Source organism: Falco naumanni, chromosome 5, assembly GCF_017639655.2.
Source record: "Falco naumanni isolate bFalNau1 chromosome 5, bFalNau1.pat, whole genome shotgun sequence".
In the NCBI taxonomy this organism is placed as follows: Eukaryota; Metazoa; Chordata; class Aves; order Falconiformes; family Falconidae; genus Falco; species Falco naumanni.
This window is the reverse complement of record NC_054058.1, coordinates 19,713,609-19,737,738: the sequence shown is the minus strand read 5'-3', so window position 1 is coordinate 19,737,738 and position 24,130 is coordinate 19,713,609. Positions and strand designations below refer to the sequence as shown.

Genomic DNA, 24,130 nt, shown 5'->3' with positions numbered 1-24,130 from the left:
TTCAATCTGAAACAATTCAAGTCCCTCATTAACGAGGCTAGATCTCCTTTGATCTAATTACTTAATGTCCCAGATACATGGGAAATTCAGAGATCAGCTCTGAGAAATCTCTGCAGACATGGTCACTACTAGAAACATGAGCTTACATATAGGCTCCAGCAATGTTGTTTAAAATGTTAACAAGCCTCATTTAGGCTGCCAGTAATGCTTGCTGAAATGTTCAGTGAAATCACATTGATGACAGCTAGAGAATGAAGATGATGACTGTTTGCTCAGTATGATTTAATCTTCATTAGTATAGGCAAGTGGATTGCAAAATTCTGTAATTAAACATCCAGTGCACTGGTCAGATTCTGTTGTAAAGTTTGATAATTGCTGTTGTAGGGGAAACAGTACAGTGGGGTGTTGCTGTCACATGACGAGCTTTTGAGGCTGAGCTAATAGGATGGCCTTTTAAAATGTTCTCCATGTTTTCTGGTTTAGAGACAGGGGATACACCGTCATGGAGGTTTCATCAAAAGAAAATGCTCAGTTTTTCTCTAACAACACAGTCCTGCCTGTTGACCGATCTTCATTCAAATCTGAATCTTCTGCATCCAAGGAAAAACAGTCATGTTGTGGAGGTATAAAGGTAGAGTATGAGGATTTGAATATTCCAGTAGGGACTTAGAAAACAGCTTTTTTTGGTGAGCTATCCCTTTTTCAGTTCTGATTGTGTCTTGCTGAGTCATTATGAAAGCACTAAAAATATTTCTAAGTCACAAAAAAAGTCTGCTTTAGATCTGTATTTGCCTGACATTTGACAGTGTTTAAATAGAACATGTTGGCTGAGGCTTGCGCATTACGAGATCTTCAAGGGTCATCCTGAAAGGTTGCTGTATCCTCTTTACTGCAACTTCCTGAGGTTATGAACAGGGTATCGGCACACGATACCACAGGCAGCTGTCAGTACAGACTGCTTTTTTAAGACTGTAGCCATGGTAGTCTTCTGGGCTCTGAAAAATAATATTTGTATTGTGGTCCTCATGTTTTGAGTGTTATATAAGGTATTATTGTAATATTCCTGATTTGAGAGAGTTCTGCATGAGATGACTTTGAAACGAAACTGCTGAAATATCATCACTGTATCTGCATTTGTCTCACCCATGAGAAGTACTTCCTTGAGGCAATGGAAGCTCCCTGCTTCCTGCTTTAAGCCCTGTAATGTAACTGGACCCACCTGACAGTTAGGACCGCTGCACCTCGGGGGACCATTCCTCCCTGTATGGGAAACTGGGGTACAGGAGGCAGCGTGATGCTTTGCCTGCTGTCTCCCTCTGCTTTCCAAGGCCAGGCTGTAAAATGCCGACACTCTCCTGTGTGAGATCTCAATAGATCACAATGGTGAGATGATTCGAGTTATATGGAAAATCAATCTTTGGCCTTGTCCATTTCTTTTTGTCTTGCACAGACTTTATTTCTGTGGTACGTGTGTGCTCTCTCTCTCTCTCATCTATTTTCAGGTACTAATCCAGCCCCCAATACAGTCAACGACCTCAGCTATAGTTGATCTGAAGCAAAGCAGTTAAGATATTTTAAGATTAATTGAGTCTGATGACTGCTATAAAAATACTTTGATTCCTAAATATTCTCCTTGATTTTTTCCTGAGCCTGTAAAGGCTCGGAATTGGGTCCTGTTTTGAAATAGAAAATAGAAGATGAGTGATATTAGTTTAATTAGTATCATAATAGTAATTCTATCATTGTTCCTCCATTTGCCGCAACAATAATCCGATTCACTCATTGAATAAACCTTCAGTCACAGATTAGCCAGTCAGGAATCAGCTTATTAGCTCCAAAAATAGAAAAGCAATATTTCAGCTCAGTTTCCTTGTGTTCAAAAAATTTGTCTTCTGGGAACCCAAACTGATATGATTATCCTATTCCAGTAGGAACTTATAAAACTCCTTTTTGTGGTGAACTATCCATTTTTCAGTTCTGACTATGTCTTGCTGAGTCCGTATGAAATTATAAAAGACATTTCTAAGTCACAAAAAGTCTGCTTCAGATCTGGATTTGCCTAATGTGTTACCAAAACTATATGCAGATTTCAAAGGTTGGTTTTGCCAATTATCAGCCTTTCCATATGTTAAAATTTCTTGTATTAACCAGAAAGATGTGGTGAAATATTTACTTACAGTCACTGACAAACCACAGAAGAATGCAGAATCATGTGCACCTTCCTGTCCCAGCTCTAAATTGGGAGCATTTTTCCACTGTTGCACGCAATCTCCTTCTGGGAGAGCTGAAAACCCAGTAGAAAAACTTGTGCCAAGAAGAGACAGAATCGTTTTGAAGTTCTAATATGATTTTCCTATGAAAAGCCATGTTTGCTTTCACATTGCTATTTAAAATCCAAGGGCATAAACACAGAGAAAAATGTAAAATATAATGGAAATATTTTTACTAGAGAGCTCTTTGAGAGCCCTCGCTGCAGGAAAGATCAGCCAGATACTGCTTATTTACCCACAAGTGTTTCTGAAGGAGGAATAACCAGCTGGCTAAAGTGTGTTGAATGTGGCACAGACATACATTTTAACCATAACACAAGAATTTGCGTTCAACAGTGATGGCAGTGTTATTACCAATGTGCCTTGTCAAATGAGATGATGTAAAGAGTATTGCATTGGAGGTGAGTAGATCACTTCAGAGCACTTGCTTACTGGAAGCATAATTGCTCACAGAGCAGGCCTGAGGAGTAGGACAAGGGTCTAAATCTTTCGCTACATGAAACATTAGTGTGTCTTTTAATTTCTAGTCTGGGGGTCAGGAAAGTGTGTGGGTGGGGGGGAGTGTTTAACACATTTTACAAAGATCATCCCTGTATTTTCAGTCAACACAACCTATATCTGAAAGTAGAAAGCAATGTTGTGGTTTCCATGACCAAATACATGGGGTGTGAGTATCCCTGGAGCTTGTAAACTTAGTAAGGCTGCATTGCATGAAGGCAAAATCAGGTGAGAGCTCTGCAAGAGCAAAACAGCTGGTGCTAAGGACCCTGCTCTCCCATTGTACATATTTCAAGGTGGGGAGTTACTTCAGACCCGCTCTAGTCTTGTCTCAGAGACTGAAGAGCCACTGGTTGTTGAAGTGAATGTAATGCCCTTCTGGAACACATCTTCCAGTTTAAAAGGGATTCGGTCTGCACATTTGCAGCATGTACCGAAGCACAATGAAGGGGGTGAGAGTTTAATTTCCAAAGTCTGCTCCTAATACAGGCTAACATACTAAATCAGATACAGTGGTAACTAAGAGAAAACAACGATCTCTGCGAAACAAAAGGATAAGAGAAGGTTGTCCCACAGAAAAATGCAGTGTGCACTCAAAAGAATACGTATGTATTAGAGCTTGCAAGAGGTCTGGGGCGGGGGGGGGAAAGGACAAGCCTAGAAGAGAATTGCCTGGCAGGTCACTGTTTCAACTCATGAAGCCATGTAACAGGCGGCAGAGACTTCTCTCTCCTGGCCAACCTGGGCTTCAGTGGGAACAGCTTACTAGTACAGGACTCTAAAACCCAGCAAATTGCAAAAGTCTATGTTAAAAAATGCCCAGATAACCCACCTCTCCACCAAGCCACACTTAACATTTACTCTTTTTCTTATTTTGTAAGATACCCACTCCTTAGAGAGATTAGGAAGGTGATATATGTGTCTGTCCTTCAAAGCATCAGTAACTTTGGCATCTACATAAAATTAGCAATGGCTGCTAGCAAGCTCAGTTTATATGAGTATTGCTCATAAAAATTGGACAAATCTGCAATCTAGCATTTCATAAAAAGTAGGAGAGATATTGATGTGGTTTGGTTATTTGGGAAAAGAAAAGGTGGGAATATATATATATTTTTAACAATAATCCATAAAGTAAAGCCTTCTGTACTGCCTGATTCTAATCACTGTCAATTTCTTTCACAGATATTTCTCGGTGCATTGTCTTTTGTTTATTTTGCTAAAGCACTGTCAGGAAGTTATCTAAAAAGTACTATCACGCAAATAGAAAGAAGATTTGATATCCCTTCCTCTTTGGTTGGCGTTATTGATGGCAGTTTTGAAATTGGTATGTGCTGTGGAAACCCACTTTTGTTTTAAAAAAAAAAGTGATACAATTTGTTGTAAAAAATGATTGTATGAATCTCCTTGAACCATTAAAACTGAGCAAGATTCACCTCGCAAAAATCAGCATGATGGTCAGTATGATTACATTGGATAGGATAGGGTTGCTAATACAAGAGATTAAACAGAATCCTAAATATGTCATAAGCTTAGTGTCTGGCTAATTAATAATAATAGAAATTTTGATTTTTGAATGAGAATTTATTCTACACAGATTTCCACTTTCTCTCTCCTTTTATCAGCAACCCATCCCCCCCTTAAGTGTTTGCCCTTTGTGATTTATTAGGCAGCAAGAGTACAAACCTCTAACTGTATCCTACATTCATTGTTCAGTCCATCCCCTTCCCTCTTGCACTAAGGTTTCCAGCATGAAACTGTCTCTTATGATTTCAGATCACTGAATTTACCTGGTGGCTGCTCAGTAAACTGTGGTATTCATGGGAATGAAATTTTAGCCTAAACGTATAAAGCTCTGGTTTATTCCCTCTTTTCTTATTTTCCTGGATATTTGTTCTCTTCAGCTGGCACAGTCCTCCTCCTCTTCTCCAGCTGCTTATCCAAAAGTTTATGGTTTTCCTATCATGGAAGGCATTGGGCTCCTCTAAGAATGCCTCAAAACAGGGAGAAACACCAATCCCACATAATCAACCCTCTACCCCTGAAATCGCTGCCTATATCACACACCAGGAATTGTTGTTTTAGGGGATCTCTTATCAGCAAGCCATAAAACTCAGTTTTCCTTTTGTACTCTCAAAGGGAACCTCCTAATCATAATTGTTGTAAGCTACTTTGGAGCGAAGCTTCACAGGCCAAGAATAATTGGAGCAGGCTGCTTAATTATGTCAGTTGGAACATTCCTAATTGCAATGCCCCAGTTCTTCATGGGACGGTAAGTGTAAAGTGATTGGTATTTTCCAACTAGGCTATGCACACTGAATGTTACCTCACTAAAATATGTAGGTATTGATTGTGAAGATACCCACAGAAATAGGCATATGTGGATGTGGTTACTCAATTCAGTATTTTTTGTGAAAAGGCTTATTACTGTACAGCAAATAAATTAACATATATGCTATTCTCAGTGGTGATCAACTTATTGTTCTATTAGTCTGTGATTCTGAACAACCACATTTTGACACAATTTAAGAATTGCTGAAGCTTCAGTGATGAAGATTCATCTTAGGATAAACTTAGGAAGACAATCTGAGTATCAAACACAAGCTGGAGGATACACTCACTATCTGATAATCTTTTAGTACAGATTCATGTGTCATAGCAGAGCCAAGTGCCTGTTAAACTGAAATGCAGCACTGTGTATAAGCAGGGAGTATAAACTGCAGTAAAAAACATTTCCATTTATCCCTTGTAAACCATCATTGGCAACACTGGATGCAGATGAAATTTGCCTTGAAGTGCTATGGGCCTATATCCCATGGTCATAACAGATTAGATTGCTATTTCTTGTAAGTTGGGACAGTAAAAGACAACTTTGGTTTATAAACAGATATAGGTATGAAAGATTCCCTTCTACCATCAATTCGACTGCTAGCATCTCTCCATGTCTGCAGGATAAAAGCCAAACTCCACTCTCAGCCTTGGAAAAATCTCAAGCAAAAATAAACGCAGGTGAGAATGTTATATGTTAAATATTGTGCTAAGGATAAAGAAATACATCAAACGCTCCCAAATTCTCATGCAATAGTTTATTAGAATGAAAAAAAATTAAATGGGAAACAGATTAATCTTTCACACGGAATAGCCAGATCTACTGGTTGAGGGAAATCTATTAAAAATAAATACATAACTGCCACTGCCCACTGCCAAGAGTTTTTTTCAGGCTGCAGCCTTTCCTCCAGCCTTGCTGTCTCCTCCAGCAGCTTTCTGCAGGTTTATGGCTTGCAAAAACCCCAACCTCCCATGAGGACCTTGAAAAGTCATGGTCTTCCCTCTGGCGGGAAACGTGCCTTTAGGTCCTCACTCCACTGGAAAGAACCAATTGTGTCTCCCAGCCTGCAGACCCCGCTTCTTTTTTCTCTGCCTGCCCACTGACCCTGTTTTGCACACCACAAAGCTGTGTCTTCTCTGGGTGCATTGAGCTCCTTGTGGGCAAAGTACCTTCTTCCCTGATGCCCAGCCATGAATAAGCTGTGGATGAGCAAATCAAGCCACCTATATGTCACAAAATGTATATAGTTGCAATCTCATACCTGTAGATTAGATGGGGCTGGTAGTGCTCACCATCATGAATGTGTCCCAAATCTTTCTGTTAGGAGATCGCAGATTTGGTTACAAGGAATTGAAAAACATTTCTAAAAGGGGATGTGATGACAAATTTATAAAACTGGCCAACTCCTAGTATGGTTGACTGAATCAGTTCATGCTAAACCTGTGTGCACCTCAAGCTGATTGGATTAAAATTGCCATCCCAAAAGAAACATTTTTCACGGTTTTCATACTGTGACATTTTTCCCACATCAGAAGTGTTTTATAAGTCCTGTGCATTCAGTGTCAAATGGTTATGAAAACAACATCATTCTTGTCTCTTCTGTGATGTACCCAGGATGTGAAAAAGAAGCAGGCTCTTCCATGTGGATCTATGTTTTACTGGGAAATCTTTTGCGTGGAATAGGTGAAACTCCTATCCAGCCTCTGGGAATTACATACATTGATGATTATGCCATGGAAGAGAATGCTGCTTTATACATTGGTAAAATAATATTTTTTTCCTAATGGATTTTTCCCCAGAGAAAACTAAGTCACTCTGAATAATGGAATGAGCATTACTGAATTAACTTGCCCTGATTGTTTTGTTTGCATAATTTCCAATATTAAAGTTTATTTAACAGTCATGTAAACTCAAGGGACCAAGTTCCTCTTTAATTATACCAGCACAGTTTCATTATCTTAATTTGAAGAAAGAATTTGACCTTAGGTTCCTGCTGTTACCCTAATCTTTCTAATTCTTCTGGATGTGGACTGCTGAGCCTCTGTGCACATTCAGTCCTCTGGAAAGTGATAAAAAACATGTACTCTTTTAAGCACTTAGAATTTTAGCAGGGGCTCAAAGCGTTCCCTTCAGAATCAGATAGAATTATAAACAATAGTGCTGAGGCTTCAAAACGTTGGTATCACTGTTTTTTTGCTGTGTTCATTGTCTGAAGACTTCTGTACATTCACTTGAAATATAAGACTATATCACTTGTTATCCATCACATGTCATACTTTGCTGTTAGGTGCAGCAAGAACCAGTGCTCTTTTTAACTCAAAAGCATAACAGTCCCCTGTTTTCTATTGCAGGCTGCGTACAGACAGTTGCAATTATAGGGCCAATATTTGGCTTTCTTCTAGGATCCCTGTGTGCCAAACTTTATGTTGACATTGGCTTTGTAGATCTGGGTAAGTCAGAAAGCTCAGGTTTTAAAAATTCAGTCAGGCTTCAAAACGTCTATTTTAGGCAAAGAACGATCTAGTTATCTTCTAGGCATAAAGGGCTGGCAGGGTAGAGCGGGTATTTTATGAACTGAAAGGGATGACAGTAATGCAATGCCCCACGCAGAAAAGGCTAGCAAGAAGAATGGGTATGGAGGAAGTAGGAGGGCTGACCCTTCCTCAGTCCCAGAAGATCTGTGGCTGGTGCCCCCCAGGAGATGCCCTGGTGAGGAGGCTCTAGGGAGACAGCAGGCAGCAGGAGGAGGCAGGACCTGCCAAGAGCTACGTGTGTGTGTTTTGTAGTACACGATCATTGCCTGGAAAAGCAGTCTTGCAATGGGTACCAGGGCTCCTGATTCCCTTCCTCCTGAGGAAACACCTTCCACCCCATTTTTCCCTGGCACTTTCGTGCAGAACAGCCTGACTGGGAGCAAGCGCATGGTCACCTGGATTACCCCATGTCCTGGGCCTTGCAGCTTCTCTGGAGATGTGTGAGTGGCACGGTTGGGGACCCTGTGGTGTCAGGAGAAGGCTGCTGCTGGGTCACAGCAATCAGCAGGTCCTTATTGCCTCCCCACAATTGCTCCTGTAACACCCATAGAGACACACAGCACAGGTAAACCTGATGAGATGAGGTGGGGGTGGACTCTTCTGGAGAAAGGCCCTGCAAAATCACCTTCCTTGTTATCAGCAAATATTCTTGAAAAGCATTTATTTGTTTCTCCTTTTTTTGACTTTCTCCAGACAGTGTAACAATAACTCACAAGGACGTGCAGTGGGTGGGAGCATGGTGGCTGGGTTACTTAATAGCAGGTGTGATTAGCATTCTGGCCAGCATCCCTTTCTGGTTCCTGCCAAAGCATCTTCCGAAACCAGAGAAGAGAAAAGACTCCAGTGCCTCTTCCGAGCAGTCAAAGTTCATCACTGAGGATAACAAGGACCAACACAAATCCTATCAGCAACAAGTGAAGATTGCTGAGATGGCAAAAGGCAAGTCACTAGAATTTCTTTCCTGAGTGTTGAGTCTTTCTATCACTACCTTTTTATACTTTAAAACTTTATAGTTTCCGAAGCCATATTTTAATGGCTGCAGAATTACTATTTTCCCTCAGGCATTACTCTCCACCTAACTGGCATGCACAAAAAGGTTCTTTCATTGTTCTTTGGACCTGATCTTGCATGCAGAATTTCTCCAGGTAAGATTTGTAAAATTATGCTAGTGGCCCAGCAAGTATCATGAAACTGTCAAAATTTTTCATTCACAAATAATGACTGCGCATTTTCCCTCAGAATTTAAATCTGTAACTTAGTATGTCCGTGCTCACTCTCAGCTGTGGTGAGCACTCTCTGCCCCCAAGTAAAGCTAAAAGATGCTGTGGCTGTTGAGGACACATAAAAAGCAAATCAGTCCTGGTTTATGATCAAAAGAAGATATGTAAAGCAAGATAGCTCTTCTGGGAAATTGATGCTTAGCATTTTGCTCCACTGTTCTCCCTTTCAAAACTAGGAGAGCTCTTAAAGACATCATGGAACTTCAAGGATTCCTTCTGAAATGTCCTGCAGTCCTTTTTGGAAGGTGCAAACATGTTGCAAAGCATTATTCACAGCAGTTATTCTCTCTCTGACCTGGTTGTCATTTCTGTTGTTTTGTCTTTCAGACTTCTTGCCATCACTGAAGAACCTCTTTGGGAATCCGGTTTACATTCTGTATTTGTGTGCAAGTATTATTCAGTTCAATTCTTTAATTGGCATGGTGACATATAAGCCAAAGTATATTGAACAACAGTATGGGCAAACATCTTCAAAAACTAATTTTGTTATAGGTAATGTTATATCTGCTTCTTGATATCTTAAAAATTGACATTTAGGGAGTGACGTATACATATATATAGGGAAAACTGGAATTTTTAGGATACATTTATTTCTTCTCCTTCCTTGTCTGGCTTTAAGTAGTAGCTTATAGAAGGTAAGTTATTTCATTTCTGCTTTAGAACTAGTTAGCTCTGAGTTTATCTATGCAAAGGCATACTGTGAAAGATTACATGATTTGATAACTTATTTCCCATTTTACTGGAAATTTGAAAAATAATGTATGTACAGCACAAAAGTATAATTGAAAAGAGAATTAATTTTAAAATACTTTACATAAATTTGTCATCAGACAGATCTGTTCCCTTGCTGGCTTCCCATTTATTTCAACGAAATGAAGATCAACTCAGTGAGTGCTAAAGGACTGACCATAAAGTAGCTGTGATATTGCCAGTGATTTCTTACTTTCTGAAGAGGTTGGTGTTAAATAAAAGGAAGTCAAAGTCATATCAGTGATCACACAATACATGCATTAAAAACCTAACATTATCTCAGTGTGATGTTGGTGAAGGACAAATAGGTATTTCTGTCCTAACTTTACCTAAGAACCTTTTTCTGTTGTGAAGTTAGTCTCCCAAGCCCTTCCATATAGCATGAGGTAGAGAGAGATGCTGCTTCTGCCTTTGGGTACCAAGGTGGCCATTTCTGGAGATGTCTTCAAGGTTGTGAATGCTGCTGCCCAGTTGCTGAACCTACATGCAGGCTTGGGTTCAGTCCCTGAGATCCCAGGATTCAATAGCATTACACAGCAAAGAGGTTTACATCTATCCAATATAGAGGGAACTGCCTTGTTTCAGAGCAGCATTAGTTGCACAGCAACAGAGGTATATATATGCAGAAAAGCTGTATTGATCCATTGTGCTATGTTAATTCCTTAAAGATAGAAGCTGGAATTTCCTGGCACAAACCTCCTCAAAGCAAGGAGAAATCTTCAAGCATGGTCAATGGCCAGAGAAAGTCCAGAAAACAATCCCTACATTCAGTACAGTACTTCTCATTGTATTTACAGATTTTTGGAGCTAAGCTTTCAGGTATGTGGAAACTGAGTGAGGATTAAGATCCATCTGATTTCACAAGGCATAGGGACTATATACAACAGAAAACGTGCAATGGCTTGGCTAGGGAAGGATCCTGGCTGAGTGGCTATCCCTGCAATAAGGTGGTTTTCCTTCCTCCTTTTCCTTCTTCTCCAAATACACCCTTGCTAGGAAAGCTGAGGGCTGACTAGAACTAACTCTGTCTATTTCCCTTTCCCTACCTCTTTTCCTATTCCTACTTTAAAAACAAACAAAAACAAAAAAAACAAACCAAAACAAACAAAAAACAAACAAAAAACTATCACAATCTCCCTGATAAATAGTAGAATTGTCAGAGCAATTTAAAGCACTTTATAAAAAAATCAGCTGGAAGCTGTAACAAGGTATTTTTCAGTAGTCACAAGCCAAGGAATGCGTGAGAAAGTATAATGGCTCCTACTGTGTCTGTATGATTTTCCTGATGTATATACACACTTTGCCTGCCTCCCCCCCATGATGCCAGTGTCAAGCAGTGGAGTTACCTGTAAGGCCATGAGACAAAGGCATGAGCAGCAGGGTGCACAGGACTGGGCAGGCAGAGTGTGAGTACTCCCTGATGCATCCCACCGCTCCTGGTTCAAACGCTAGCCCCCTCTTCAAGCAAAAGAGAACAGGAAAACCTGTTACATAGCGACTCTTAACTTACATATGCTACATTTTGGATGCTGCTTCTAAATTCCCTGAAGTACAACTTTCATGTATGGGCAGAGTGAAAAATGCTGCCCCAGTGAAGCTTCCTGAATGTTGTTATTAACGGAACTGGGCTCGTTACTCAGCTGGGATACTGACTCCTGCGTTTGCTAGATAGAATAAGGCTTTTCCTAACATCAGACGTGCCTACTAGCATCTCTTCTAAGCACTGATTTTTTTTCCATGTGTACAGGTGGATCAAACACTGACTTGAGCCAGAAATTTAAGGGATCAGAGTGCAGGCAGATTAGACTCTAATGTTTTCAACCGGTGTTCTATACCAGGTCATTTGAAATCATGCTATAATACCTCCAGTCCTCTGAACTTCATCTGCTATATGAATGCATGTATGTTTTGGCACTTGCTTGTGTTTGGTATGCTTGCTCTGCTCAGCATCACTCGGTGTCAGCATGAATTAAAAGCTGCAAATTGCACACACAGCCCTGTGTGAGGGGAGAATTTAGTGCGCTGGAAGTGGCTGGTAAAGCTGGAAAATCATTTTCAGTAACAATGAAATCCTGCAAAGTGCACCTTGCTTGACTGTGTGGTATCATTTACGGTGGTCTCTATCTACATCTTCTTTGTGTGTACTGAACAAGATCATTTTTGGTTGTCTTGTCCATGTCTGTCACTATGGGCACTGCTCTGAGCAAAGCTGTCCAGGAAAGGATCAATGTCACCCAATTTTACGTTTCCTTCAGTGCTCTTCCGCTTGACAGCCTGAAGCCTGACACAAGAGAGCCCAATGAGTATACTTGTCTTTCTGCTGTTGCAACACTCATTTAATGGAGTATTTCAACAACCAAAACCAGAGAAATTCCCTAACTGTCCTGGGCACGGAGGCAATGACATACTACTGGCTTTCTCCCTCTCGGAGACTTTTCCAGGACATTATCGGTTTCATGGCTGAATCACAATAGAAAAAGCAGGTTTTGGTCCAAATTTCATAACGCTATAGGTAAAACTGAACTGTCCTCTAGGAGTGAGTGGTTCAGCCTCCTCCCATCAGTGGAAAAGGGAAGGAGAGGACCTGCCCTGAAAGCCGGAGTGAGGCAGCCCCAGGGAGTGGCCCCTGTTGCTCCCACTGTGGCAGTATGTGTGAAGGGCTCCGGGAAGGTCCATAGCAAAGCCCCAAACAGGGCAGTGGGACTGCGGCTGTCTTGGCTGCCCTGAGCAACACGATGCCCCAGGTAACTTCTCACTGCCCAGAGCAGCTCTTGTGAGAAAGAACACTAAAAGTATTTGAATTAACATTACAATGATCCCTCCACTAACAAACTAACAGTGGAGAAAACCACCTAGCTTAAGAAATTGGAAGATCATTATCTAAACCTTATACATAATCTCTCTGTCAAAGAACGAGTAAAGGAACATTTCCGTGGAGGCAAGTTTTTAAAGCAGTCCCAGCACCTTTGTAGGAACAATCCAATTCTAGACAATTAAAATGCCCTGACTGAAGATCTTTCCTATTTTGTTGCTTTGTCTTATTGTTGCTGCTGGTTTGGGGACTGAGGAGGATAGTCCATTGAATTGGAGTTTTTGTTAGTACAGATTTTTCTGTTTGATTTCAGGTCTTATCAACATTCCTGCTGTGGCCTTTGGCATATTCTCTGGAGGACTGATGATGAAAAAATTCCGAATCAATGTTTTAGGGGCCGCAAAACTCTCCCTGGCATCATCTTTCTTTGGTTACCTTTTGCTCCTCTCATTATTTGCGATGGGCTGTGAGAACTCGGATGTGGCTGGACTGACCGTGTCGTACCACGGGTATGCTGGGAAGGGCACACCTCAGCATAAAGTGCTGTGGCAAACCAAACTCGTTCCTCATTTCATTCCACAAAGTATGTATTGTTGAAAAGAGAATGACTGACCTAAATATGCTTCCCAGAAATTTGATTCAAAGAGGTGGAAACCGCTCCGTCTATTCCAGCAGGCATTATGTCAGAACCTTTTCATGATTGTTGCCTTCAGCCCAGAGGGGTTTATGCCACAAGTGCAGATTATTTTTTCTGATTACTTTTTAATTATTATTGCCATGGGACCCATCCTTTGAGCCTAGAGATTTCTGGATATGTGGGGAGCTCAGTAGCAGGGGTGAGATTCAATTAATTGTTCCTTGCCTCTGTGTGCTGCTGAACGATCCATGGCATTTAATAGCCTCTGAACCCAAAACTTCAGTGTTCATGGATTAACCATGAGATAGCCATGATGTTAACTGTGAGGTACACCTGAGACTAGATGATACTACTCTGTAAATCTCACTTTTGGGGAGGAGTTTCCAGTACCAACTCCACAGCTGTTCCAGGACCTGCTCCGATGGTGACTTCAGCAGCAGCTAGCTGAAGTTGGCAGATAGCCATGGTACAGTGTGTCAGACCTTCAGTCTGGATGAGCCCCATCCTTATCATTTCTTCACTAACTTCTTCAGCGACCCTTTCCCATGAGTAACTCACTCTCCTCTTTGCCACTGGAGTAATGAAACTTTTTTTCCTACTTTTGTTAAAACTGCACCAAGCATCAGATAACTAAAATCTTAGAAAATATGAGAAAATGCATGAATAGAAATTGTTAGCTGTTTCTCTTAATAAAGTAGCTCACAGTAGGTCGTGTGATATTGTGAAAACCTTTTGATAACAGAGAAATAAAAATTTACACTGCTGCGTGAATGTGAAGGGGCAACATCCTAATAGACTACAGACAGAAGGTCTGGCCAGGTGCTTCTGACAGAGCTCATAACCCATGATTTGATGATTTCTTCCACATTTGTTAGAAAATATATTGCAATTTCTCTTTTTTCCAGAACTAAGCAGATGACTGATCATGAGCAAGCCCTCTTTTCAGAGTGCAACTCGGGCTGCACATGTTCCAAGAATGACTGGGACCCCATCTGTGGGGAAAATGGAGTTACCTACATTTCTGCTTGTCTCGCTGGCTGCCAGGCATCCAACGGCAGTGGGAAAAACACTGTAAGACAATCTTTTGTTTCCATGTGTGATGTTGTAGGGTTTTTTTTATACAACCAGTTGTGTCAGACTAAGTGGATTAAAATTGAGTAAGGCACATCTTCTTCAGCCCTAAACTCCTAAGGATTTTTTAGCAATCTTCCACCCACATTTAAAATTTCTCAATTGCTGTTTCCAGCAGAAATCTCAAGCAGAAGATGTAGGAGGGTGTTTTTTTCGCTGTTAGTTACAAAAGCTGTTTAAAAAAAACCCACTAAATATCATCAACCATAGATACTTTCTTTATAAATTTCTCCTTCAATAAACAAGCCTTTTCCTTTTTAAAAATATTTTCCAGTTTGGATTTAAACTTTCAGCTACCTAGAAAACCATGATGTGCAATGCCTGAACATCCACTTCTCTGATGTTTAGGTTATCATATACTTTTGTCTGCTGTCTTCCAGGTATTTTTTAACTGCAGTTGTGTGGGAACCTTGGAATCTCCTTCACAAAGCTCCTCAGCTGTGGTGGGACCATGTCAAAAAGGAAATGACTGTCCAAAAATGTTTCTGTATTTTCTAGTAATATCGGTAATCACTTCATATACTTTGTCTATAGGTGGCACACCCGGATACATACTGCTTCTAAGGTAAGAAATCATTTCTGCTAGCATTGACAAATATTTTCAAGGTGTTTTGACATGTGTAACTGGGTCTTCCCCCCCTCCCCCACCCGGTATTTTGAAATATTTTCATCTGTGCAAGGTGGCTTTTGAAGTATTATTTTTTACTATTGAATGGCATCCTCATAATTTGACAATGAGTTTTCTACCATCGAAGCAGCAATGCACTTATGATTATCTCTACCAGCGGTACCTTTCTAGTTTTAAACATGATACAGGAGGCCTGGTTGGCATTTATACCAAATTCCACTTTCCTTAATGTCTTTTACATTACCGGAATGGTGTTAAATGGCCTCCATACAAATGGAAATTTGTTCTGCATGTGCCAATGTGTGCATGTGAATGCTTATAGGTAGACAGTTTCCTTCATTTGCTAGGATTCCAACACACAGCTGTGCAGAGATAATCTAACCCAAACCCTCTATATACACGCACGTAACTCTTCTCTGGTCCATTTTATGATTTCATATAATTGTTCTGTCCCAGATTTCTCTCCTGAAAACAAAGGTAGATTTAGCATGAGATATGTGTGGGGGTTCTGTCATAATAACCATGGCTTTATTAAATGCTTGTCCCAAGGGATCGCTCCAATACGTATTTAACTGCTGGAACTATTTGTCCATCACCAAGTGTAAGTTTTTAAGCTAATTTTGTAAAGCGCAAAAGGAATATAATACTTCCAGTGATTAATCTGGATGTTTGTCAGCTTCTTGCAATTTTTGGATTCTAAGTGCTGCTCTGCTCTGTTTTGGAAAGCTTTCTTCCTCAGTTCCTCTTTCCAAATTATTTCCAGATGGGTACATTCTACTTCTCAAACAAAACAATGGTAAATACAGTTTAACTAATCTTTATTATTGTGGTGTTTTCTTACCCCCAAATTCTCTTTGGTTTTGAATCAAATTTTCTGGAGCAGGCCCTGTCTCATCGCCAGTGTCTTTATATCACGTGGAAAAAGCCAGTGCTAGAACTGGCTGAATATAGACTATATGGAAAAAACCCAAACAAAGAAATGTAACTTCGGCTACGGTTCCAGCACAGTCCTTGAAGCAGAATTAGTATTCACAGAGATAATTTAGAAATGGTTGAGGTGAGGATCCTTCTCCACTGTCCTCCACAAACACTGCCAGTGAGGTATATGCCTTAAACCATATAAGCTGCATAGCTTTCCCTACCCACCTTACAGGGTTACCACTGAGTACTGCAAAACCACATGGTGTCTCTCCCCTCTCCCCTCAAAAGGAGTCACTTCAAGAAAACTCATATTAAAATCCATTCCAAACAATTTTTGCTGAAGCTTATGCATTACTGAAACTGCCCATGCACCAAGAGGAGGATGATTCGCAAGCTGAGAGCCTGCAGCGAAGCCTTCAGGGTTTCCAGCAGATTGCCTTCTGTGGTCGCTTCTGACCCAGGGAGATTTTTTGTTGTATAAATATGGGCATAGGGCTATGTAGGGATGCAGTTTCCTTCCCCTTTCCCTCCACATGATGTCCCCCTTCTATCCATAAAACATAGAGTAGAAAATGTTCAGCTATGGTACCACACAGGGCCTCGAAACCACCACTGCCATACTCAGCCTCCTGCTTCCTGGCTTGTCTCCGCTGCAGAAGAATCTGGGAGGAGACGTTCATCACTGAACACTGTGAGCTTAAATCACACTGAGCTGCCTGCACTCCTCAGCCCCAAGAACTTGCTCTCAGGGGACTTAATGCTTAGTGGATTTATTTTGAAAAGCTTAGAGAGGTTTTCAATAACGATGCTAAAACATTTTGTTACATGAAATCAGCAAAACAGCTTTATTGGTTCTGCTCCAGAGCTTTTATTTCTGTGGAAAATCATTTTACTCTGAGAGCCGTTTAACTGAAACTGAGAAGTTATGTGTTTTTCTGCTGGATTGAAGAAAGCTGAATCTGATGTGCGGCAAAATTAAAACCATATCAATCTTTTTTTTCTTTTTTTTTTCTCTGCAAATTACCTGTGGGCACAATTCCATTTTGAGCTCACGCTTGCTTTTCGGAAATCCATCACTGACTGACTTTCCTTGAACACCTCTGTGAAACAAAAGTGTGCTTCTGTTCCCAGAAAGAAATTACATGCTTTTTGAAAATGAATAATCCCAACGTCAAATTGCAGACTTCATTAAGTATTTTTTCCAATTACTTGTTTTTAAAATTATTCACTATTCAGTCAGGTCTGATGAGATTCCAGCACTTAAACAAGCTGATGTTTTCAGATGAGCAGATATTGTTGCACCTGCCGTGGAGCACAAATACAGTTAAATCCCTAAAAGCCTGTAAGATTTACTTCATTTGTAAAAATGTAAAAGTGTAAAAATGTAAAAGTGACATTTACTTCAAGTGTTTACACAACAGCTACCGACCATGTCATTTGCTGAAATGTCTTTTTAGTGGTATTAGACTAATTACAATTGCCAAGAAACTTGGGAAAGCCTTGAAGTTTTGGAGAAAAAAATCCTGCAATTCAGATAACTGTTGTTCAAGCACAAGTTATTAATAGCAGGTGATTAGGCAGGGAAAAGGAAGTCTCAGATCTCCCTGAGAGGTTTGGCTCTCACTCAGCATCTCAAACTCGTGTTTCCGTGCAAAGACAATACAAATGTTCAAACACGGGGCAGGGGGTTCTGTCTGAAAGAGAAGATTAATTTTTTTGCAGGACACAAATCCTATGGAACGCACAATAAATGTTCAGTTATTGGTTCTATTTTCCACTTCCTGCTTTCTATGTCCTCACATTCGGTTAAAAGGACTTCTAGGCCGAGGCTTGCTTGTGTAGCATGTATCTGATAGGAGGACAAAACTCTGTTCTTCCAGCTCAAAATCATACTGCATTCATGCCTGCCTAGATGGCAGCGGCTGTATAAGCCACAATATAACATATCATATGATGATAATCCATGATCGGGGCATTAGAGAGTGAAGTGCTCAGACTGCAAAATGAGATGCACAGAACCATTTTTTGACCATGGTACTTTGGTGTTGTTTTCTACACATGTCCTTCTGGTCCTTTTCCATTTTCACTAAATTATAGGAAGATGATCTGAACACAATTTACAACACGGGTTCTTAATGCTGTTCTGGCAGCTGCATTGGGAAATAATAAAATATCACTGGTGCAGAACAAAAGAGCTTGTTCTGCAATGTTTTTATTATTTTTGAAAAGGTATTCCTGATTACTTTAATTTCTTCAGTAGCTGAGTCCATCCTTGTTCAGAGTATATAGACTGGACCTCTGAAGTGCTGTGCTTATCCATAGCAACAACTGAGTTTCAGCCCTTTCTTTTGTCTTTTTATATTAAATAGAATGACTGCAACAGCAGGGAGTTTTATCAATTACCATAACGATACACATGTGTTACTCGCCTCACATATCAAGCATGCCCCAGTTTAGTCATGTGACTAGGGCTACTCACATGCTAAAAGTAAAGCATGCACTCAGGATCTTGCTGGATTAGGTATTGTAATAGGCAGTCTGATACATGCTGGGTGAAACAGCACACTTGAGCTGCTGGTGAGGTTAGCAACAGGTGAGTCCTACTAATTTTAGTGGCTCCATATACACACTGCTGCTAGCATGCATGTGAAAGGCAGCTGTTCTCCTGCCCACCACTTCCAACCATCCTAGAAGAGCCAGGACAATGACCCAAGGTTGGAGCAGGGCTAATCTAGAGCCAGAAGGACTGATGTCTATGATGCAAGCTCAGAAAAGTACAAATGCAAATGGTCCTTCCGTTCTGTCAGAGAATGACTCAGAGGATTTACCTTTACAGGAGGTGTGATCCTGATCCTAGATACAGTGCAATGAAGATTGAGTGCCTAATGCTTTGTACTAGTCTAGGTCATGATCTACAATTTCAGAGTGTTTAACTGAATAAGACTATCCAATGATGCATGATTTCACAACCAATTTTCTTGTCTGCGTTAGTAACTCCTAAGTGCTGGTATTACCTGAAAATGTACCACCTTTTTAAAATGTGATATTGAATATAGATTTTCAGAATTTGTAGATACTGTTCTGATTTTATTGCGTTATTTTCATATTTCTATAATTATGTTAAAGTCAGTGTCAGTAAAGAGGAAAACCACATTTCTTTCCATCTTCTTGCTTTCTATTTGTGTTCAAATTATCCATAGTCAATTCTTTATTTGTATTTAATACCTTTTTTCTTTTTTTTTTTTTTTAGATGCATTAAACCACACTTGAAATCATTTGCACTTGGTATCTATACCCTGGCAATAAGAGTACTTGGTAAGTCCATTTGTACTCTTTGGTCCATTTTAATGTACTACTCACTAATCATTTATCCTAGAATTAAACTTTGATTGCTGGAAAAAACAATGTCTAACTGACAAATTAATGTTAATGGATTTAAAAAAAAAACCAAACAAAAACCAAGAAACACCTAGGAAAAGGTTGGAGAAACGAAGCAGCTTTGTATTTCGTAACTTATATAACTGTCTTAGGTATAAGCCAACATCCATAGAGGTAACAAGTGATCCTTTGGACTATGAAGCTAACATAAAAATTACTTGTCTCTCCTTATTCAACAACAAGCATAATAGAACAGCTATGGCTTAGAATTTGTGATAATTTTTCAGGCATCTTTAATTCCCTAGAAACTAATGGATTCTAAGTACAGGTGTGCCTGTGGGCAGGGTTCGCTGCAGCCTTGAGGTAGAGCCACCTGTAAATTTTCTCTAAAATCAAGGGTACCATGAAATGCCAATGAACTGGAAACTAAAATCCTCCAGGTCTTCATCAACAAAGGTAATAATTAGCAAGAAGCAAGTCACTTTTTAAATAAGGCGGACTTAGATGAGCTGGATGAGGCAGATGTAATGACATCAGGGCAAAGTGTTGGATGCTTTCTCACATTTCGGCAAGCCAGGATTTTCCCTCCAGGCTTACTTAATTCTCCAGAAACCATAGGTGGCTCCCTAGGTTGCACAGTCCACAATGTCCCCATTAGCACCTGAGGAAAGCCTTTTCCTCTCCACCATCCACAAGCACTGCAGTAGGTTTGTCCCTGCCACGGGAAGATCTCAGGATACTTGCAGGCTACTTGTAGACCCACTGCAGGTTCCCAGCCCTGCCGTCTCTCTCCCTTCTCATGCCTCTCTCAGAACACCACACAGAACACTCATCACCCCCAAGCTGAACAGGCTCCATCACTCACTCTCAAGAAAGAAGAAGTATCTCCTTTTCTTTTTTTCTTTCCCAGAGGAGTCCTGCAGGGCAAGGAAACCAAGCCATGGCCAGCACTCCTGCTGACTTCCACAGGCTTTTTGATGTTTAGCTGTGTTTCTTCCCCACCCCGATTCCCCACAGGGAGGAAAGGGCGGTGTGTGCCTGGGCAACACAAGACACAACTTCTCAAACCAGCAAACAGTGTGGAAGTGTCATTGCTGTTCGAATGTATTATTTAATGTTCTACATGAACGTGTCTCTAGATCAGAACTGATCACCCGGGAAAGTAACCTTCTTGCCTCTATTTATTTGTTACATACAACAAGCGGGAATTCCAGCCCCAGTGTATTTTGGAGTGGCTATAGACACCACTTGCCTGAAATGGGGAAACAAAAGATGCGGGGGAAGAGGAGCATGCAGACTCTACAACTCCAGTGCACTCAGGTAACTGCTTTTCTCCATTCATTGTTTAACTTGTGTTCTTTAAGTACGTCTAAGCTGGCACTGGCAGAAAAACTTCTGTCAGAACATTTTAGTGAAAAATTTAAAAATTAAAGAGTCTGACTAGCAATATTAACAATAATGCTCAGGTTTTGGCATTCTCTTTTGGTTTATTTTCTTTTTTTTTAGGGGGTCATCTTATTTCAGTATCAGGTTGAAATATTTAAATCACTTTATTTTCTGCCCCCAAAAATGTTCAGTTAAAACCTTGATTTTGTACTAAAGCTTCCGTCAATTTTTAGCAACTCTGCTGTGAGAGTGTGTGTCTGTAAGTAAATAAATAAGTAAAAGAGGTGTTTAAGCTCATCATTGCTCCACGTTGGAGCTAGACCACAAAAAGGAAGGGTGCCAAAAAGCACAAGCACACTTGGCTTATCTAGAGGCTTAAGCACAGTGTTGTCTTTATCAGTCTCTTGCTAAAGGAGAATAACTGCCTGAACTGCATTCATGAAAGGCATTACCAGAAATGGAGAATGGAATAACAATGGTAAAAGGAAAACGAGAGAACAGGTTGCCCTTTCCCCCACCCCCAGGGAAAAACACGAGGGGAAGGTATATCTTGTTTTGAAAATTTAAAGAAAAGAACAAAAGCTTCTTAGTAATAAAACATAACAATGATATTGTTGCTACTGTTGTTACTGCCATTATGCCTGTAAAGCAAAAATACGATCAAATGGTCTTGGTATCACTGTACTGTTTATGAGGCAACTAAAAATAAATTAATTGCCCTAGAAATATTAGTGTTATTCTCACTGAAGCACATTGGGGTGGAGAAGGATAGTCAATGCCTGAGATGCTTTCTTGGCCACAGACCACACAATAGCTGACCTGGGTGAGCTAGCAGACTCTCATCTCCAGGGTTATCATCTTGCTTGAAAAGCTTTCTTACTCAGCCTTAGTTCATAAAAATATGAATGTGTCCTTGATGCCTTCTAGTTGTACATTGCCTTTGAAATAGGCTCTCATCAAAAATTTCTCTCTCAGGTATGTGTACCTGGGGCTGACTTTGGTGTTGGGCACGGTGTCCATTTTCTTCAGTGTTGCTGTCCTTTGGGTTCTCCGGAAAAGGTCTTCTCCACAAGATGAAACCCTCTCAGCCAACGGGGAGAGAGGCACCTGTGGGACAAAGAGCAGGAAAGATAATTTTGTTAATAGTGACTGTTTAATTCAGACAACTTACTGGCCAGAAAAGGAGACTAGACTTTAGGAAGACTGAGATCTCCACTGTGACTTCACCCAGTGAGTGGTGTTCCAGGCAAAAATTCATCATCAGTGAAGCGGTATATTAGTATCCACCCTGAAAATATTCACCTTCATGTAATTTTCACTATAAACACCAAAAGCAAAGACAACAATTTTAGTACATGTGCAGCTCTGAAAACACTGCTCACCATTTGTCCTGCCCAGCCAGTAACTCTCAAGTGAGGGGGTTTGTTACGGCTGGGGAAGTGCAGTGTCCTCCCTCACTGAGAAGCTGGTTTTATGGCTGCCCCTCAGCTCCACCGCTCCTCGAGAAGCTGCAGCAGCCACTGCTGCCCCTCTGCTTCCTTCTGCATGTGAGGGGTAGTGGGGAGGCTGCAAAGCAGCTTGCTCTGCCACGGCACGAGCTCAAGAGGAACTGGTGCACCAAACCAGCCTTGGCAGCCTGGAAGGGGCAGGTGCTGCACATAGCTCGCCCTGGCAGGCAGTGCGGTGCAGGGCAAGAGGAAGGTGGTTTGCTGGCGGGAGAAATCAGCTGCGGGCTCTGGGCATCTCGTGAATTAAACCCCATAATGCTTAGGACATTGAATGTTGTGGTTAGGGATTCTTTTTCAAGTAGCTCTGTTACAGCACAGCAATAAAAGTTGTCATTGCAGTCAAAGAGATCACAAGAGTATCATCCAAAGGAAACTGAAATACAAATAGAGCTTTTTTAGGTTTCCAACATTTTCTTGCTACTTGCTAGTACTCAGTGTACTGAATAATTCTATACATTCCATTTTATGCAATGTAATAACACCATGATACATGATACATATGATTTATTTTTTAAAAAGCTATGACAAGACAGCTTGGGAACAATAAAATTAATTCAAAGATTAGGTGATATGAGGCTTTTCCTTTTAATTTATTGTATTTGCTAGCTGAAACTAAGGTGTGTGTCATAATATCCCTTTATATATTTTTTTCAGTTTGACAGTATTTGGTATGAAATAAATTTGGGGTGGGGAGTACAGTGGAGAGCTGTTTAACATGGAGCAAAATCTCAAGAATGCTTGAACTGAAAAAGCACGACTACAAATTATGTCCTTTAAAGCAACTAGAAATTTAGAACACATGATGAAAGGTAGGCTTCACCCTTCATAATAATTTTGGCAAAAAAAAAAATTGTATCATATCACTTGTATCTCAGCAGTGACTGTGGGTACCCTGCTGCCAAGCTGGGCTTGCAGGCCAGAGGCAGATGTGAAGCCTCTCCTGCAGGATGCATGAGGAGGGGCAGATGTATAAGAATTGGGTTTACTGAGCTTTCAATGGTAAATGTTTAGAGTGTGTCATTAAGGAACTACCTAATCCATTCAATAAGAACATCAAGAAGAAGGATGTTGCTTAAGCACCAAATATCTGCAGAAGGTAAGGATTTAAAGCCATCACTTCAGAAAATGCAGCTGTGAGATGAAGGACTAATGTCACCCACCATTTGCCATGTGGGTGAGTGTTTAGACAGCAGCCTGGGCTACCTGGTCCCCTGTCCCAGCTCTTTGTCCTCCCAGGTGTGTCAGAGGCTACAGGCAATGGGGTGTTGGAGAGCTGTGGCTGTCAACGTTGCCTTGTACAACTGGATACTGAACTAAACAAATTAAAATAATCAGGAAGTTTGTGAATATGGGAATAACTGGAGCATTATTATTCGGGTGAATCACAAAGATTGGCATTCCAGTCTCAGGACTCAGTCATACTACATCATCATAAAAACAGAAAAAATGCCAAACCACATCAGCATCCAAGAGTAAGAGAGGTGCTTGGAGCCTTCCTTAGACTCCTTGGGAGGGCACTTTTCATAGCAATGAGCTGTCAGATCCCGTGAGAGAAAGGGGCAACCCAACTTAAGTACAGACTAGGAAAAAAAGGAGTAATATCTGCATTTTACTCAGTGCTTGATGTTGTATGTGTGTCCAATAAACAGGGATGATTCCTAATTTGCAGATCAGTCCCAGCAGGGTTTCTGGCAGGGACACTGCTCCTCAACGATACGGAAGCTGTCACGGAGGCAATTCTGTACATACCCAGCAGCAAGATGGACAGGAAAATTCACTGGCTTACAGGACAAAGAAAGAAATTAAGAGAAATAAACATATCCTATCCTAATTCAGAAAAAAAGAGGGGAAAAAAAGTCAACTTCTTGGGTTATGACCTAAGCTTACGTATGTATACCTCTACTTAGTGAATATTTTAGTGTGGGCTTTCATTCCATACTCCATTTTCTTTACAGACAAAAGGAAGAGGAATACTATAAAAGAATTTGTTTCAGTAAGTCTTATTTTCATGGTGGTTTAAAAATGAGCATTCTTTTCCTCTCACCCTTCAGCACTGATAATACTGTGAGTT

At 40.6% G+C, this 24,130-nt stretch overlaps 1 protein-coding gene across 1 annotated transcript; it reads left to right on the top strand.

Annotated features, from left to right (window-relative positions):
* Positions 1–408: 408 nt before the first annotated feature.
* Positions 409–22,954, top strand: LOC121089503 (solute carrier organic anion transporter family member 1C1-like). The gene is made up of 14 exons (XM_040596782.1): positions 409–631; positions 3,951–4,092; positions 4,905–5,037; positions 5,653–5,774; positions 6,709–6,855; positions 7,446–7,544; positions 8,322–8,567; positions 9,236–9,400; positions 12,784–12,979; positions 14,013–14,178; positions 14,619–14,803; positions 19,038–19,102; positions 20,368–20,485; positions 21,527–22,954. The coding sequence occupies exons 1-14, from the start codon at positions 503–505 to the stop codon at positions 21,747–21,749; spliced, it is 2,136 nt and encodes a 711-aa protein (XP_040452716.1). The 5' UTR covers positions 409–502; the 3' UTR covers positions 21,750–22,954.
* The last annotated feature ends 1,176 nt before the right edge of the window (positions 22,955–24,130 follow it).

What these genes read in the sequence shown, in the direction of transcription:
- LOC121089503 (XM_040596782.1), top strand. Translation starts at nt 503, where the DNA reads ATGGAGGTTTCATCAAAAGAAAATGCTCAGTTTTTCTCTAACAACACA. An exon ending in CATGTTGTGGAGGTATAAAG is followed by an intron (nt 632 to 3,950) that starts GTAGAGTATGAG and finishes TTTCTTTCACAG; the next exon opens with ATATTTCTCGGTGCATTGTC. An exon ending in TACAACTCCAGTGCACTCAG is followed by an intron (nt 20,486 to 21,526) that starts GTAACTGCTTTT and finishes TTTCTCTCTCAG; the next exon opens with GTATGTGTACCTGGGGCTGA.